This window comes from Desmodus rotundus, chromosome Y, assembly GCF_022682495.2.
Source record: "Desmodus rotundus isolate HL8 chromosome Y, HLdesRot8A.1, whole genome shotgun sequence".
Taxonomy (NCBI): domain Eukaryota; kingdom Metazoa; phylum Chordata; class Mammalia; order Chiroptera; family Phyllostomidae; genus Desmodus; species Desmodus rotundus.
In genome coordinates this window covers 4,162,543-4,181,139 of record NC_092332.1, presented here as the reverse complement: position 1 = coordinate 4,181,139, position 18,597 = coordinate 4,162,543, and the positions used below count along the sequence as shown (strand labels likewise).

The 18,597-nt window shown below is 54.8% G+C and overlaps 1 protein-coding gene across 2 annotated transcripts in view; it reads left to right on the top strand.

Annotated features, from left to right (window-relative positions):
• LOC112313309 (anosmin-1) overlaps window positions 1–18,597 on the top strand; it is a 105,598-nt gene that overhangs the window by 23,329 nt on the left and 63,672 nt on the right. For both annotated transcript variants that reach the window (XM_071220403.1, XM_053917685.2), the window contains exon 2: window positions 4,124–4,171. In XM_071220403.1, the coding sequence (XP_071076504.1) occupies window positions 4,124–4,171 (48 nt within the window). The remainder of the gene's footprint in view (window positions 1–4,123; window positions 4,172–18,597) is intronic.

Genomic DNA, 18,597 nt, shown 5'->3' with positions numbered 1-18,597 from the left:
ACTGGCTTACCTGGTGAAGGCTGTTGTCGTGTGAGCAAGAACTTCCCCTAGGGCGGGGGATGTTGAAACGGCTCTGATGTTTTGGTGCTGCTCACCTGCTCAGAGAGCATTGCAGGTAGGCAGTCTCAGCGGAGGGTGCACACCTGGCCGGAACGCGGCGGCTGGGGGTTTACAGACATCCGGGATGGCATTAGTCAGGCTTCTTAGAAATCCTTTGTGGGGAGGAATAGGGGGTAGGATGATGATAGATTAAGGCAAAAGCGTGAATAGCTGCAAAAGCTTAACAAGGGGAGGGGTTGTTTTAAGGAAAACAGGAAGCCTGAAACGCAAAGATGGACATGTTCTGGGGCGGGTGTGTGTGTGTGTGTGTGTGTATAGAAAACTTGTGCATGGAAAAACTGTGTTGCCCACTCTTCACTCACCTGGGCAAACAGGGAAAGGCTTGCTCCCCCCAGGGAGGAACATGCGATGGGCCCTTCTCAGCCTCGCTGCCAGGTTACCGAGAGTGGATGCGTGTTGTGCATCCGACCGGGACATTTGCAATGCGGGACGGCTCCCCCCGTGGATAAAAGCAGTAATAATTGCAAAGCAATGGACTTTCCCCCTCCCCCGACACGCCCTCTGTGTTCTGCTAAATGCTTTGCCTGGATTATCATTTTAATCTCCCCGAGCACCCTTGGACATGCTGTCTTCAGTCTTAACAGTCGGTGCCATCATAGTGAGTCATGTTTTGGGATGGCTTGCTGTTGCCGCAAATGTTTCTTTCGAAGGACGGGGCTTTCTGTCCCACGATTGGTGGGACGTTTGGCTGACAGTGAGCATACGTGGGTGTGGGTCTGCACTGATATTCACTCTCGGTAACGCGGAAGCAGTTTTGGCAGGTCCCGCGGACGCGGGTTTCTTTGTGGGTTTGGAAGGTGTCTGAGCCCATGGGTGGGGGCGCCCTAGTTTCCCACGGGGTCCCTGCCGGCAGTCTTCACTGCTGCCTTCTCTCCGTGTTTGTTGTTGGGGCTCGGCCCTTTCACCCACTGTCTGGGGGAGCAGAAGGGTGTTACCCAGGTGAGCCCTGCAGAGAACTTCCCACAGCTCTCTCTGATTTTTAAACCTCTCACGTGAACTAAAAGAACTTTTTTCCAGTGATAAGTCATCACCCACTGCCACCTGCCTTCTACCCATGTCCCCAGCCTCCATTCCTATTCTCTGCACCCACCCACGCGGATGTCCTGAGATGCGGGACTGGGGGCCCGCCTCTCACCTGTCCCTGCAAGGCTAGAGGCTGGGGCTGGCCCAGAGCCCCTGGAGACGCCCCTGGAGACACACCCTGTCCCCTGCGGTTGGCTGCAGCCACTGGCTTTGTGACTGTGCACGCTTCGGTCGGCCGGTCGGTCGACCCCCTGTGTGTTACCTGGAGAATGGGGAACCGCACCCTGGGTCGGATGGAAGATGCTGATGGGGGTGCCCATGCCAGAGGCCAGCGCCAGCGCCAGGGAGGGGAGCGCCCGGTAGTGCAACAGCACGTTTTGGTAACCACACTATCGGAGGCATGCTACCCCTCGGTAGTATTTTTTGGCCATCACGCCCTTGGGGCCTGCAGTGCCTACTTCTACGGCCCAGTCACATGGCCCGGCTTTGAAGGACATCTGAGTCTGGCGCCAGCAGGAACCAGTCGGCGGCCAGTGTGGAACGTTCAGGCAGAGCGGAAACAGGGCCTCCTACCTCCTGGGTGGCACTGCAGTGGGGGAGCTCAGAGTTAGGTCAAAGGCAGCACAGCCCGGGGCAGCAGAGGGTATGATATACCCGTGGATGGCAAAGCAGCCAACGCAGGGGCAATGAAGGCCCCTCGCCCCCTGCAGAGGCCCTGGTCGTCTGTCCAGGGGAAGAAAGCCTGGAAGGGAAAGGGCGGGGAAGCTGGCCCCACGGCTGGTTCTCAGAGCACGCAGCAGGACCGTGCGCCTTGCCTGCAACAGGGAGGCCCTGAGCACGCAACACGCCCGTGGAGGCAGGGTGTGCTCTGACAGACGTGCTCCCGGGACACCCCAGCAGGAGCCGGCACGCACAGGGCACGCACAGACACCCCGCGTGCAGAGAGCGGGAGGGTGGCTGTCACTACCAAGTGCTGCGGAGCTGCCGGCCGCTCCCAGCGTCCCCATGTGTGGCCCCTGCTCCGTGCCGCTGTCCCCGTCTGTCTGCCCCAGCCCCCCGAGAACCTGCCCTTTGCTCCAAGCCAAGGGCTCCTTTTATGAACTGCGCAGCTGTGCGTTACACCCCCTTGCCCCCAACACTTCATGTCTGCCGATGATGGAGGCACATCCACGTCCTGTCCAGCTGTGGCCCGAACTCGGCCGAATTCCACCTCAGAGGCAGACCTGCCCCAAATCCCACTTCCCCTCGTCCCCGACTCGCCCTGATCTCCCCCGGCCTCAGGCCTGCCCTGTCTGCCGGAGGCACATGCTATGTCCAGAGAGGGCAGCTCGGTCGGGTGAGTAGGTTGGCACCAGGGGAGCTGAACTCGTTAAGTATGCCTGGACGCGTAGGTACGTGCAGCCGTTCGGGGGAGTTAAGACTGTACAGGAGCACAGGGACCACATGGTGGAGAGGTTGGATACCTCAGCTTTCCCATGGGCCTGACAGAACTCAGGCTCGCGGTCTTCCCCTGCAGAAGACAGCAGCTAATCCTGCCTGGTTGAGACCCATCCAGGGGTTTTGGGAATCCTGTGTCATTAAGCCATATTATTAGGGATGGGGCTTAGTAAGATACATTATTGGAAGGGGAAGACCAATACGAGGCATCACCATGCTGCGGAATCAGACAACAAACAGGAATGATCTACCGGCACTCGCGGCGATAGTGATGAAGCAAAAACACCCCACCACGTAGCGTAATGCAGAATGTTAGGAGGTGAAAGCAGCCAGGCACCGAAGGGCACGTATGGTGTGATTGCTTTGTGTGAAAGGCCCAGGGGAGGTGAGGCTAAGGAGCTGCAAAGCAGACCTGTGGCTGCCGGGGGCGGGAGGGTGGGGGACGGAATAGGCAGCAAGAGCTCGTGCGCACCACTTTCTGTCCGGCTCCACGGGAAGGTTAAAAAGGACTGGCAGAGCATCACGCGGTCTTTTGAATATTCTAAAAGCCACTGAATTGTACCCTTTAAATAAGTGATTTGTATGCATGTGAGCTTTATCTCAATGAAGTTATTACAAATACGTTTTAAACATGCTATTATTTTAATTTTTTTTTTTGTAACTGCAAATGAACGTCCATTCTGATGTTGTTAAAAATGAGCCGGGTAGAGGTTCAAACAGGAAATGGGCTACCTCAGCTCATGCCCAAACTTGAACTTGAAAGGCCCAGAGGTCACCGCATGCCATCTGAATCAGTGGGAGCTGGTTTCGCCTGTGTCTCCCGAGTACGCTGGCCTAGCGTAATCGGATGGAAAACGTCACTACCAAAGGAAAAGCGGTGACCAGTATCTTAATCGTGTGGAACGAGGAGCTTCCAGGCTTCCAGGCAGACATTCGAGTGTTGGAGATGAGCGACCCCTGTCCGATTCTCACGAGTGAACACCGGCAACCCACGCACATCATTTCATTTACGCATTCCGGTGACCTCACACGAGAGATTTCTCCCTTTGCTTTACAGGTGGATACACTGAGGCACGGGCATAGTGAGTGCCTCGTTCCTGTCACTCGCCCAGTAAAAGGGAAGGAGAAGGCTTTTTCCGGGGGCAGCGGAGTCCCAAGCTCAGGCTGCCCCTGCTGGGATGTGGGTAGCTCCCAGCCTGCTGGGTGCGTGCCGAGCACTCCCCAAAACCGCTCTGACAGGAAGGGGTGAGCGTGCCCTTCCCTGCCCTTGCCGAGCGAGCCAGCAGCGACGGCTCGCTCTTCCTCATGCACCGCTGGGAATCTCTGTTCATTTACATCTCTTTGTTGGGTACATCGTGCGTGCGGTCTAGGGTAACGCCGGACTTCTATTAGCAACACATTTTGTAACAGCGGCGCTCGGGACAGCAACAGTGGTCTCCGGTTAAGGCGAATATTAAAAAAGTCTAGTCACGCCCGTAAATGTCTTTGCAGTTTTTCCTGAGAAAGAAGTTTCACGTGTCGATATTTCTGTTTCTTTTCGCAGAACAATGGTTCCCTGGTTTGGTGCCAGAATCACAAGCAGTGTTCGAAGGTATGTTCTTCATGACTCTTATGACTATTTTTTTTAAAACCTTTTAAATTTTGGAATAATTATAGAGTCACCAGCAACTGCAAAATTGCAGTACAGACAAATGGCGTGTATTCCTCACCCGGTCCCCAGCCGTGGCTGCCACGTGTCTGTTCCTCTGTGGCGTGGGATCACACGTGTAGGCTCCATGTCCGTTAGCGTGCCCACCCCTGCCACCAGGGCGCCTGTCTCGTCATGCGCGCCTACCGCCTCATTTCTCTCTTTACTCTGTGATGTTTTTCCTGAAAACGTTTAAGGAGAAAGCACCTTCTGGCTAGACCAGAAGATGTAATATATTTTACGTAGGCCTAAGTCATTTTGCATATAGTTTCCTGGTGTGTAAGAACTGCCGGTCAAATGATTTGATTCTTCAAGTGGACAGTCTCTTTGCCATTGGGACTAGGTCACGTTGCACAGATATCATCCACACTTGTCGTCATAATACACGTGTATATTTTTAATAGCATCAACTTTGTACCTCACTCCCGAAACCTTCCAACATGGAGGCTCTCTGGCGGCACTCAAGAAGCAGGTTTTCATTACATTTCGTTATATAAATGAATGAGGTTTAAATTTGCTAAAGACAGTGGAGCAGTTTGGGGCCACAATCGTGTTTGGTGGCATTTCCTTGTATATATGACTTTTACACCTAAAACCGAAGCATGCCTGTATGTCATAGCCCAGATTTGATCTGAGCAAGACTCAGTGTTACAGGGGCATAACTATGAAGAACATTATTATTTTGAAAGGTCTGTGAAACGCATTGCCTCCAGGTAAATGAGCATAGAATAATATTCCTAAGCGTAACACGTTACTATAATGATCCATGCCCACATTCATGCGTGCCTTCTGTCATTTAATACACACACATGTTATTAAAAGTAGAGCGGAACTGTTGTATGATTGTGGGAAGTGTCATGCTGGTCTCAGTGTCCTGGTGGAATTCCCAGCTGTCCCACTCCCTCCTCCTGGGATACCCAGTGTCCCTGGTCCACAGTCCCTGCCCATTTGTCCCTCACTAGCCATGTGGGCGGTCAGCATGGGGATCGGGTGGAGACAGAGCCCGAACTCACATCACCTATTCCAGTCAGTTGTTACACTGTTGCATGTTACGGTCAGTTATTGTTGCTAATCTCTCACTGTGCTGAATTTATACATTATGTATAGAGAGAGAGCCTTGAGGCTGACTAGATTCCCTAAGCCGTGTGTTTCAGTTTTGTCTTCGTTGGGTGCTATGCAGACAATAATTGGTTGTGTCACTATCATTTCTCATTCAAACACCCCCTTTCTCCTCATCCCGTCCAAAAATGAATTGATCCTTTTTTAGCCACTTGCCATTTGACAGCAAGAGGCTCATGGGAACTAATTTCACTTGATTTGTTTAGTTTTCTTCCCTGCCTGGGTCTCTAGCTCTCTCCCCCGATGCCTTCAGCCCCTCGATGAACTGCGTTAAAAAAAAACCCATTAAGCACGTTGCAGCTCTGGGGACTGCGGATGGTTAAACCACATTTGTACTGGCTGATCGAGGCTCACCCTGGAGACCGAGTTTTGCAGAAAAAAATCAATTCCTTTGGCCCGAAAGCAACCGCGCATCAATAACCCACAGCTAAGCGCAACAGAAATTTTGGAATAGGCTGCAAAGCCTATTTAAAAATAAAATCTGGGTGTGTTTAGTCCGCACCCTTGGGAAGGACATCACTGCACACCTTTGCACAGAAGGACGATGTGTATTTGTTCTGAGCTTCATGAAGCATGGGTGGGCTTTCCCTCCGGGTCTGGAGGATAAAGGGCTCAGTGGGCAGTGGTGCTCAGCTCATTTCCTGGGCGAGGACATTTAGGCACAAACATAGTGAGTGGGTGGTGGTCCTGGGCTCACTGAGCAAACGGGTAGAGGCACGCCGCTCCCTACACGGCACCGCAGAGAAATCAACAACCTGGGAAACTATTTTGAACCAATATAGGGACAGAAGATTAAAAAACAAAAACAAAAAGAACCAGAACAAAAACAAACAAAAACGCCCAGAAATGACGTCGCCGGTACGGCTTTCTGCATACATGTTAAAAGATAAGGTTTATGGAGTATGTTACAGAAACCGCACACTTTCTGCCCACTTTTGGTTCCTCCCTGGGAAGCCTGACAGCTGCAACCTCCCTCTGGAATGTGATCTCATTTCCCCCCCTAATTGCCGCCTCCCGGAGCACTCTGCCCTCATCTCTCCCCCGGCCCAATCCCTGAGGCTGCTGTGTCTCCCACCCTCCGAGGCCGCCCACGTGGCTGCTGGAAAGAGCCTGCTGTCCCCTAGGCTGAGCCCTGCTGCCTGCACCCTACACCTCGGGACCTCCTGTCTGCTCAGGGACAGCACTGCCCCGACGTGCCTTCTCACATCACCTTCCTGCCCGGGTACCTGCGGCCTCCTGCACCCCCATCTACGGAGCCACACCAGCCAGGGTGTTGGTGGCCCTCGAGCTCTTCTCCTGCTCGGCGGTGGTGGAAAGCAGATGGTGATGGGGTCTGCTCTTGTCCCTGCAAATGCAGACGAGTTGTGTCCCGAGCCGAGATGCTCGCCCCACGCACAGACCCTTCCCCCCTGTCTGTCCACCCTTTCCAGCCTTGGAACGGGCCCCCTGTTTATACTCCCTGGCTCTCTCCTTTGACCCAAATGGAAGCGCCTGCCTGCTCCTTGCTGTACGCCCTGAGTTAAACCGGATCTCTGAGCCATGCCCGCTTGTGTTTGCAGGGGAGCCGTGCATTTACTTCATAAAAACGCCTCATCCTTTGATGCGCTCGCTCCGTGACCTCTGAACCTGGCACCTCCTCATGGCACCCTGGTGGCACCCTGGGGAGCACGCACGCCCATCTGCCCCCTTTGGGGGTGCTCACTCTGTCACTGGCTTGTCTCCCATTTGGTTTGGAGGGTACGTGTTGCAGAGCCGTCACTCGGTGACCCAGGGCGAGGGGCTTTGATCTCGGTGGCAGTTTGGTGCCTGCAAGGCCTCTAGCTCCAAAGTCCTAGTCCGTTCCCAGGTTCTTCCGGAGCCGGCTGTAAGAGGTGAGGAGGGCCGGGGCGGCTCCTGCCTGCACATCTGGCCGGCTTCCCCGGACAACTGCGAGATTTACTGGGTCAGTCTCGGATCTCCGAAACACAATCAAATGGGACTGGTCGTGACGGCTTTTGTGTTGGGCTAAACGCTCTCTGATGTATGTGGCGACAAGGGGAAATCCACCCTTAGACGCCAAAGAGAACCTGTCTTCAGGAGGAAAAGTGAAAACCCGTGGAAATGGGCTGTGTCGGACACCCTTTACTTCTCTCCAGTTCGAAGCAGCAACGGATGCTTTACATGTTTGAAGACACGGAAAGCCTGTTTAAACCCTTCTGATGCTGGGACGATTGTCCCTGACGCTACGTCATCAACGTCAAGGACAAAGCTGATGCTTACCGAGGGTGTTTACTGTCCGCCACACGGACGTGCTGGGGCCATGGGCAGGAATTGCAGAGGCAGAACAGCCAGTGACTTGGAAAAGTACTTGTGGGTGCAAACTGACAGTGGTGTGCTGAATAAGATGCACCTCTGCCTGACGAGCCTGTAACCCCATGTCTCTACGTACCACCGTTCCAACTGCCCAGACAGCCTTTACTCCTTTGTGCTCACCAAGAGATGACGTCTCTCTTCAGGGAGCCGAGCACTTGAACTTGTTGGCCGTCTGTCTATATGTGATTGAAAGTCCAGCGGCCAGCAAGCTTGAGGGAGGACGTAGGGGTGCGACATGCTTGTCAAGGACTCTGGCCCTTGTCACGGTGCGGGGAAGTTTGCAGGCCCAGCATCTGTTGTATGAAGGGGTGGGGAGCACCGGAGAGCGGGATTTGAGATACACAGCAAAGAATGTTCAAGTGAGATGCAAAACCAACACCTGGTTTCCGAGCCTCATTTGCGGAGTGGGGAGGGAGGAAGGACTGCGCGCTGAGGGCTCCCAGCAGGGCCCCTTCTGGCAGGTGGATGGATGAGTGAATGATTGCAGCAGTCAGGGGCTTGCCGCCCCGCACCCTCCCCATCTGTCAGGGGCCCTGGAATGCAGCGGGCCCCGGTTCTAATCCCAGCCAGGGGCGCAGGCCGCACGCAGCCCAAATACCCTCACAGATCTGCCCTTGTTCTGCTGTCCTCCGTACAGTAGCCATCCTCTGCCCACCCGCTGCGAACTTTGACCAGAGCTGTCACGGGCTTTGGGGTGATCGTCAGCATGCGGTGGCTGGAACATCCCCGGGGCGCTTTTCGGCCAGAAACTAGCCGAGCTGCTTGCTGGTCAAACAGGCAGGCTTCCCACACAATCGCTGTTTAAGGGAAAGCACAGATTCTTATTTAGGTTTAAACCCAACCTGTGACGGATTAAAAGGCCAATGTGTTTCTCATTTTCCACATTCATTTTTACGGGTGTGAAAGACTTCCAGCTGCTGTAAAGTCCAGAGCACAGGCTTGTGGCGGGAGGGACGCCGCCCCCCCCTGCAGGTCTCTGTCCTCACCCTTCCCCGATCTCTCCCTATCAACCTGTCTTTGCATCAGGCGAAAGCACAGGCAAACGAAGACACTTCTGAAGTTCACAGTCGAAGAAGGGCTCCTGAAGTTCGGCTTTAGACACGGAACTCGGTTTGCGCGTGTGAAAACATCTCGGTCAGGACGCATTACTTGCCGATGACGCCCTGACAGACGTTTGGAAGTTGTAAGGTGCTCGTCAGGAGGCCGCGGAGCGTGCATGGGTGCGGAGTGCCTGGGGTGGTGGCTGGCCCAAGACACCAAGATCCACCGAAGGTGGAGGGCTGTGTGCTCTGCAGGAGGCAGACTGGGGTGTCAACAGCTGGGGGTGGCAGAATTTGGAGACATTGAACATGAGGTTGTACTGTGTTGCCCGACCTTACCCAAGGAAGGTCCCTGTCAAAAGATTCTCTCCCGGGGTGAAAACGCTCCCCGGAACACAGGGGGTCCCCATTTGCCTTTCTGTTTTCATCATTTCGACTCTGTCCTGTGGGCAATCCTTGACCTGGGGGTGAAGCCCAGCTGGCATACCTAATCCTACACAGGAGCCCTCTGACAAACCTCTTTGGGATGGCGAGGACTCACCTCCCAAACATTGTTTCTCTATGTTGTTAGGAGAGCAATTGGAAACATTGTTTCTCTATGTAGGGAGCAGTCCTTCCAGGAAAAGCCCAGCTAGGTTCCAATTCTAGCTCTGCTTTCCCTGGTTGCTATGTAACTTTCCTGATAAAAGGAATATAGGTCATTATTGTGAGCTAAAATAACTTTTCCTTTGTCAAGATCGTTACCTTTTACCCATTTTAATCAGAAGAACCTCTCTCCCCTTTACATAGTTACATTCAGCTACCCTGGTGTTTTTGCAACTAGTCTGGGTCAGAGAAGATCCTTGTAAGATCTGATGCCTGCAGCATGATGCTCTCGGGGTGAGGTGAAGAGAGAGAGAGAGAGAGAGTGTGTGTGTGTGGGGGGGGTGTGATGTCTGAACTGAGCATTTGTGGTAAGTGATTTCCCCCCCTGAATTATTGCCGCCGAGTGCATGGGCTCTACCACTGAGGTTGTATCTTCCGTTTTCTTCCGGTTGGAAGAGAACATGGCTCTTTCTACGGTGGACCCTCACCAACTACAGCCTTTGCCTCTGCTGCATGTCTGCGTGGAGCTCACAGGACCCTTTCTATAGACACACGTCCTCCTTAGGATCTTCGTTTTCACGGTGGGTGGCAGAGCTACCGACAGCCCTGCTGGCTGTGAAGTGACGGCGACCTGGCCACACAGCCGTGGCACTGGGACACTTGCCTTGGACGCCAGCATCGAAGTCCCGAGAGAAACAATATTGTTACGTGCCTGATGGACACATAGTTTCCAGACGCTCTCAGATCTGTGCCTGGATTACAAGACTCAACTATGGCCCCCAGAGAGAAACAATATTGTTACGTGCCTGATGGACACATAGTTTCCACACACTCCCAGATCTGTGCCTGGATTACAAGACTCAACTATGTACTGTTACCAAGTGAACGTCACCCCCCAGGAGGAAATCCCGTGTTGCGGTAACGTGGGCGATACTCTCAGAAAGTGCTGCACACACCCAGGCTCTCAGGCACTTGCTGGGGTGTTGCTCCGTTGTGCCGTGCTGGGCCACATTTCGGGGGAAACGTGGGAAGATGCTCATTACCAATAATCGCGTTTCCCCCTTAGAATAGGCTGTTATAAAGGTCAAAGATAAAACAACCGATTCTCAACAAGGGAAACTAGCTTTACGCCTGACTCCCTGTATTGGTGCATTGTCCCAGGTTTTTTTTTTTTTAGGTTGATTTCCCTTTATCCCATTTCCCTCGCCCACTGAAGCTTTGCTTTGCGGCCGTATCATAGGAATCTTTGTAAACTGCCTTGACTCCCTTGACGAGGGAGACAGGCCATACATCAGCCCCGATGGGTTGTTTAGCTTCCCGAAGCATTTCATGCACAATTTCATGCTCAGCCGAGATGCGGCCATGAGACATCTGTATTCACAGCAGCCCTTGTCCAGCTGCAGAGTGAGGGCCGCGGCATGACCACACGCCGGCCAGCCAACAAGAGACTGTGGCTTAAACCGGGCAGAGCAGGCAGAGCGGGGCAAACTGGTCCGGCCGGGAAATGAGGTAAGTGGGACGAAGGTGAATAGCTTTTGTTCGTGCCCACCATTCGGAGCCAAAGGGGTTTGGCCCGGGCTTCACAGCTCTTAAGTCATAAATAGCAGGGGTCAGAGAATAGTCTTTAAAAGTAGACAATAAAGAAAGGAATTCTCTCATCGGGGCCTTTTCAGGGCCAGTGTGGGTGAGTTCATTTTCCATGTGTGACAGGGAAGGAATGAGTAAAGGCTACCCTTTGTAAAGACCTGTCTCTCTCTCTCTCTGTCTCTCTCCCCCTGTCTTGTTATGATTATGATTAGCAGCAAAGGCTTATGTTGTTTCCACACAGGACCTTCTCCCTCTGCCTTGGGAGTCCGTCCTGAAAATGAAAGCCTGCAGAAAGAGATGTGTGTGAGCCGGGGTGGCAGCCCGGTCACCGCCCCCTCCAGTGACATGGAGGGAACAGCAGTGAGCTTGTCCTTAGACCGAGGGCTCCGGTCACGCGGACCTGCGTCTTCACCTTTGCAGTCAGTGGGAGGCCAAGGCAGACTCGGCCGGGGGCAGCTTGCTGGTGGGTGCGGAAGTGGCATCCCGCCGCATCCCCTCAGTCAACCGCGTGTGCTGTGAGGAAGCCCAGGGGACTGAGTCGGGGTCAGCCTCCACACGGGGAGCCATTTACCAGGAGTGTGGACGCCATGGGGCCGGCAGCAGCCTTGTGCCCCGCCAGGAAGGACTGTTTCAGGGGCATGGCCGCCTCTGCAGGCTTCTCTCCCGTGCCAGGGTGGGGGCCTTGTTGGCAGGAAATGGGGGCGCTGCCTGGCTCGCCCTCTGTGTTGCGGGCCTCTGCAGGCTGGCTGATGAAGGGTGGGCTTTGGCCGGCGTGCAGCCCTGTTCTCACAGCTGAGAGCTTGAACTTGGGTGGTTGCTGATGAATGCGCCCTTTCCCAAGAGAAACCGCACAAAGGCCGGGGGGCGAGGATGCCGGGAAGATTCATGCCTCGGCCCCGGGGAGGGCGTGTTCGGCGAGTTGTCCTCGGGCAGGGGCCCGGGGCAGGCCAGCGTGGGCTTTGACATCCCAATGTATGCCTATTTTCCCTTTTTGTGCCAGCAAAGAATGCCTGTACTGAGGATAACCCTCCCCTCCTCCTCAATCCTGCCGCAGAAAGATACTTACTCGGGCTGCATTCCGAGGCACTAAATGAGCCTTGAACTTGGCTTTATCTGCCTCAATGAGCACAGTGTACGGAGTCCCGGGATTCACACGAAGCCCGAGCAGCCCTCCCTATTCTTCAGGGCTCTCCGGGCGCCGTGGTAATCCCTTCCGAGAATCTGGGACAAAGCCACGGGACTGTGTGGCCCAGTCAACTGTAAATCTGGGCCATCTCGAGCGCGTTGCGTGAGGCGGCGTGGGCGGGGAGGTGTTCCGGTCCCCAACAAGCCTGTGGCTCCGTCTTCTTAGACCCAGGCCGGACTTCGAAGACGCAGGGTGGATTCACAGTGCGTGCACTCACTGGCTGTGTTTGGCAGCCCAGGAGTGCGCAGGGCTCTGCTCCCCAATGTCCCCTTTTGTCCTCCGCACCCTGCCTCTCTCCTTGTTGCACTGTGTGCATGAGTGTGTCTTGTACGGAGACACAAGGACCATGAGGCGCCTTTGCCCTGTTTCTGTCCTGCTGGAAATGGAGAATATTATAGGGGGCGTGAACGCCGAGGGAATCTTAAATGACAGAGAGGGCGTGGCTTCTCTCAACGCTCACTCATCGTCTGCCCAGTCCTGGTTCCACACATGTGCCAGAGAAAGGAACCGAGGTTGGCAGTCCCACGTCCAGGCCCGTGGGCCACGAGACGGTGCCGAGACCCCGGTGTGGAAATGCTGGCTGTCACGCACTGCATGTCCATCGGGCCTGAGGCCCCGACGGCCCGCCTTGCCCATGGACACGAAAGGTTGTATCGATGAGGCACCGACAGCAGCATAAACAGAGGCTTATGGGGCTTAGAGTACACGCTGGCAGGCTCTGTCTCTCAATCACCAAACTAACAGAAACAAGACGCTGGCATTTGCCCTCTGCGATCGGGCAGGCAGACCGAGGGCTCCGCTTTTGGAATGCCTCTCCTTCCCCTCCTTCCCTCCTGGCGTCTTCCACCTGCGCAGATAAACACCACTGCCGGCTGCACCCCAAGCTCCGAATCAACCCCCTGCTTGCCGGTCCTTTCCGATGTATGGCCCTGTGAAAACGCTTCGCCACGGGGCCCTAATTTAAATGCACTTCCTCTGCCCTTGGCGTGAGAGGCGGTGAGCAACACTGGGGAGAGAAGTTGCTCTTTGGGGGCAGTTGTAACGCTGTGGTTGTTACACATCGGGAGAGTGGGTGCTCCTGGCCTGGAGCAGGTAGAGACCAGGGATGTGGCGAAGCACCCTAGGATGCTCGGGGCGGCCCCACTGGGAAGCATTGGCCTGAGCGCAGCTGATGGGGAACGGCAGCAGCGTGAGTCAGGGGCTCGGCCACAGTGTCGAGGCCGTGGTCACAGACGGCACCCACGCAGCCCCTGGGGCCAGCATTCTGGGCTAAGGCCCACCAGACAGGGCTGGCAATGAATGACTCCCAAATGCTGGGAGCAAAGGCACCGCTGGCCCCCACAGGGATTATAACGGCCACCTGTGGTCACCACACGGGGCACTTGCTGCTGTGGGTCAACTTCCCAACGCTCCAGGCTGAGCTTCCCACTCAGAGCCTCTGAGCTCTCAGAGGCTCCCGCCGCTGAGCCTCAGCAGCCTGTTCACAAGGACGGGCGGCCAGATGAGGGGTTCCCTTGCCCACATACGGCACGGGGAGTGGGGGTGTCCCCTGGAGAGCTCTGTACACAGTTTCCCTGTGGTGAGCCCCGAGAACTGAAGTTTTCATGCTACAAAAGTAAGTGTGTAAACTCATTGGCACAGCAGGATGGGCTCAGAGGTGTCAACCAGTCTGTGTCTGTGATTTCTTTGGGGACCTGACTCTTCCATTGAAACTTAAGAACATTTCTGTCATTGGATACTTTCGTGAATGGTCTTCTAAACACACACACTATGTGGCATCGAGACATAAAATACATACAAATGTTGCTTTCTTTGGCACGAGGTTGGTTTTTATCACCGCGCGGAAGTATTGCCTGAGACACAAACCCGTGTGCCTCCCGGTGGGCCTGGGCATTGGCTCAAGCTTCCACCCCAACTCAGCACTGGGGATTCACAGGAATGTTCTTTTCATTTCTTTCTTTCTTTTTTAATGTATCCTATACCTTTTATTCATTCATTCATTCATTCATTTAAAAGACTTTATTCATTCATCTTTAGAGAGAGGGGCAGGAGTGGAAAAAGAGAGGAAGAGAAACATCAATGTGTGGTTGACTCTCATGCTCCCCCTACTGGGGACCTGGCCCACAACCCAGGCATGTACCCTGACTGGGAATCGAACCAGCAACCCTTTGGCTCACAGGCCGGCACACGATCCACTGAGCCACACCAGCCAGGGCTTTTTTTTTTTTTTTTTAATCAGCTTAAAATGACTCTTCAGAAGATGAATTTAGCATGCTCTCAGTCGGAAACAACTGTACAGGAAATGTAATTTTCACCTACACACAACCGATTTTTACGCGCCCTGACCCACTTTTCTGGAAAAATATATTTCCGTGTCAAATACTGAAATCAAACAGTTTGCCTTCGTCAGCATGAAAATGCCCTTCCTTAAAGTCAATTGTGTGACCGGTCATAAATACCTCATAACGTGAGAAATGGAGATATTCGTGAGAACCCACATTAAAACGGTCTCTTCTGGAGGTGAGGTTCTCCCGTATGTCACAGGTGCCTTCACAACACGTGATGAAGGATAAGTGTTAAATGTTGTGAGAAGGCCTCTTCCCCTTCTTGTGACAAAATAAGGCGGAGGCGGCAAATATTTAGCGAAGGAATGAATTCTGATAGCTTTGCGAACATAGCTTCCTTTTTTCTTTAAAATAATTCATCCGCTTATTCTTCGAATCATTTAAAAGTATTCCTTTTCCACCAGTTCTATGCCAACCTCTTCCTGTGCGAGAGCAGGTAAGCACAGAGGTTGTCTTTGGGGGGAATCGGGTTTGTAGAGACAGAGGAAGGGAGTCTGTCTATGGCCTCTTTCGGGGTCGCCTAAGCATCCAGCAGATGGACCACCCACTGACGTTACAGCCAGATGCTGGGGGTCTCCTCTTCCTGGCCCTGGTGCTCCAGGCTCGGGGCCCAGTGTGGGGCGGGGACCCCTCTTTGCTTAGGGGGGCCCCCTGCAGCCCAGACAGCCTTCCCGATGCTTAACCCCCAGTGGGTTCCATGTCTCCGCCCCTCTGGCTGGTCTGCCCATGGCTTCTTCTTCATGTCCTTAGTTACAGGAGCGACATCCGGCTAGTCTTCAGCTCGCGGTCCAGGGTGGGTGTTCTACAATTTAGCTGTGGCTTTGATGTGGTTGGATGTGGGAGGGAGGCAAGCACAGCATTTCCCTACGCCCTCACCTGGACCAGAACCAGTGGTACGTGCTGGAATTTTAGGGGAAATTTCGGCCACTCCGAGCACCCCGTTGGGGTAGGGCTGGGGGAGAGACTAGGGACAGACTTTGCAACTTCTAAAGTGTAGGGCTTCCCACTGTGCATCCCAAGGCCCGGCGACGGCTGGATTTCTCCCCTTTCCACACCTCCCTGCCGGGAGCGGGCTCTGTCTTCCCTCGGGTACTCCTGCCGCTGCTGGTTGCCCGCCAGTTTGGGGTGGGAGGCGGGAGGGCTCATTGCCGGCGTGGGTGATGCCGTCAGCTATCGGGTGTTGCTGGAACTCATCTCAGGGCACGTCAGGTGAACCGGGCCGGGTGAGAGTTGAGTTTTCCAGCTATCAAGCAGTCTGCCGGCTGGCAGGAAATACCGGCCTCTTATCACGGGCGGTGTACATGTCCGCCTTCTGGACAGACGCCACCGGTCATCCAGTGCCAAACCCGTCGGTCCAGTTTGCTTCTTGGACTTGGGAGAATGTTGAGTGTTCCCTCTTGAGATGCTCACGGAGGCCCAGAGCCCGTTCCATGGCAGCATTTCCCACATCCCTAAATTCCTCAGGGTCACGGCGACAAGCTGCCACACTGCTCCTGGCCGTGAGAAGTTACCGCCGGAAGACACCGCAGTGTTGCAAATTTCACGGTTACCGAATGTCACCAAAACTTGGTCACTGTGCCAGAATGAGACACCGTCAGCATTTCCCCAATTACTTGCTTGACTATTTTGAAGGTCAAGTTCGCTGAGCACTTCACTTTCCAATACTAGTGACTTATGTGAGCGGAGAATATTTCAAAACGTTGACGTGAATGGGGCCCCCACCATTTCAGACTCTTAAATGGACACACCCGTCCTGAGCAGTCCTAGGGAGGCCATAGTTTGATGCTTCAGACCGCAGCTGTTGCCTCGGTGAGTGCAGAGTATGAGACGCCCGGCTTCAGGTGAAGGCAACACACATGCATTCCAGGTCCGCGGGGAAGGAAACAGAGAGAAGCATGGCGCCCCTCAGTTCCACCGTGCACTCCGATGTTCTCCTTGGGCGTGTCTCCTTTCAACATACTCCTCCAGGAGCAGCGGGGTCTGGGGTGCTGGAATGTCTCGCTGGGGCCCGAGGCACCGGGATGCTGGGAATAGCCCCCCTGCAAACCCAGCACCGGGACGGTCCACTCTGGCGGGGGCCACTGGCTGTTTCCTGCCATGTTTGCTTCTTCGCGTTTTTCGGCAGGAAGAACTCAGTTACGTGTTTACGTTCGTCTTCCCAAGGTGGTGAAAGGAAGCGACCGTCACGAAAGCAGGGACAACCGAGAAGCAAACAACTGGCCACATTCACGTGGCATTTCTCAACGAGACAGTGTCACCCGGCAGCCGGGGACCCGAAGCACTCACTGGTGCTGAGTCCCAGGAGCAGAGGGGGCAAGGTTCGCCTCCTCCCCGGCACTGTAGGAGGGATTTCCTCCCAGTGTGCGGTGTGTCGGCGGGGATGCCACGGGGCGTCTGCTGAAGGTGCTGGAACGTGCGAACGGGCTGGGTCCAGGGTGCAGGCACAAACCCCGCAGGCTGCTCCCAGCCTTCTCACTGCTCGCTCCTGTTTCCTGCACTTGCTCCGTGAGTCCTGCTGCTGGCGAGCCCCGGGCCGGCGTCTGCGATAACATGCTATCGATTCCCGCCTTCCGGGCCTCAAAGGGCCTCTTTCACAGCTCTGCTTACTCCCGACACTCCTGGGGGTCAGACGGAAGGCACCCCTTCTGATAACACCCGCCTCTCTGCTCTGTCTCAGTGGCGACCTTCCTACCAAGATAACGTGCTTTCTCACCGCCGCTGCCGGAGCTCTGTTCTGCTGAAGCGATCCAAAGGGTTTTATGCGATCAAAGAAAACCAGTCTGAGGTCCCGGGCTCTTGGCAAAGGTCTGAATTCGGCGGACCTTTTCAGTTCCTTCTCGTGAACGTGTGGCGAGCGCCCACCCGGTTCCAGCCGCCTGCTCTATTTTGGGGAGGGGTCGATGAGGCGGAGTACGGGCTGGCAAGCATTTCTCCAAAGGGCCAGCTGACCAGGGCTCGCGGCCTTGCGAGACGTCCTGTCCCCGTTTCCATCCAACTCGACCCGCCCATCACCTCCGCGCGGTGTGGTCTGTTTGTCCACGAGTGGCTCTGTGCCCTGACAGAACCTTGTTTTTGGACACCCACATTTCATTTTCATGCGGTTGTCACTTGCTGCGGCCATGTCATATTGCTTCTAGGTTTTTCCAGCCATTTCACAATGTAAACTTGTGATTCAGTGATGGGCTGCACAAGGAGAGTTGTCACACTGGCTTGTCTCCCCACTGGCCATCCTCCATGACCTCGGGACACGCACAGGGCTGCTTGCTGTAAGGGGCTCCTCGGCTGCTCTAGAGGGAGACAGCTGCGTGACTCACAATGGCATGTGGGTTGTGACAGCTGCCACCGAGGGAGGCGCATCCCAGAGCAGGCCCCGGGTCACTTCTCTGACACACACACGCTGACCGCTTTTCATGCTTGAGTCTCAAAAACCTGCTCCTCTTCCTAACCGGGTGCATTAACTGGAGGTAAAGCAGGAATGCAGGGATCTCAAACCCTCTGTTTGCGGAGAAAGGGACTCTTTTGGGTCCCCATCGGGGTGAGTGTTCAGCCAAAGATGAGAAGTACTGTTTGTGCCGCGAGCAGTCCCTCCTCGGGTGAGCGGGTCACGCAGAGGCTCTCAGGCACGCTGCAGTCGGGTTTTGTTTTACGGTGTTGTATTCCCTGGTAGCCAGGCACAGATTTATTTCTCTGGGGGCGGGGGCTGCTCTCTGTGTTACTCACTGCTGTTTGGAGACACACATGGTTTGCTAATCCTCTGCCGGGAGAGTAAGGCCCCCTGCTGCACCAGCAGGACACAGGGCACCGGGTCAAGTTCAAGGACTGGGGGTGTGGGCTGGGCAAAGCCTGGCCAGCTGCTGCCCTGGGCTGGGAGCCTTGGACTTGGAAGACAGGGCCCACACGGCCTGAGGCTGAACCTGGAGCTCACCGCTGTCAGTGTCATTCCGGCTGTGGCCGAGGCCCAGGGATTCAGCTGGGTAATCGTCCGAGGGCCACTGCCAGGTCTATTTTGGTGGACGATGACACTCCCGGCCCTGGCACCACACTGGGCATTCCACGTAAGCGCACTGGACAACAGAGACAGCAGCGGCCTATCTGTACACACACGTTCTTGTTATG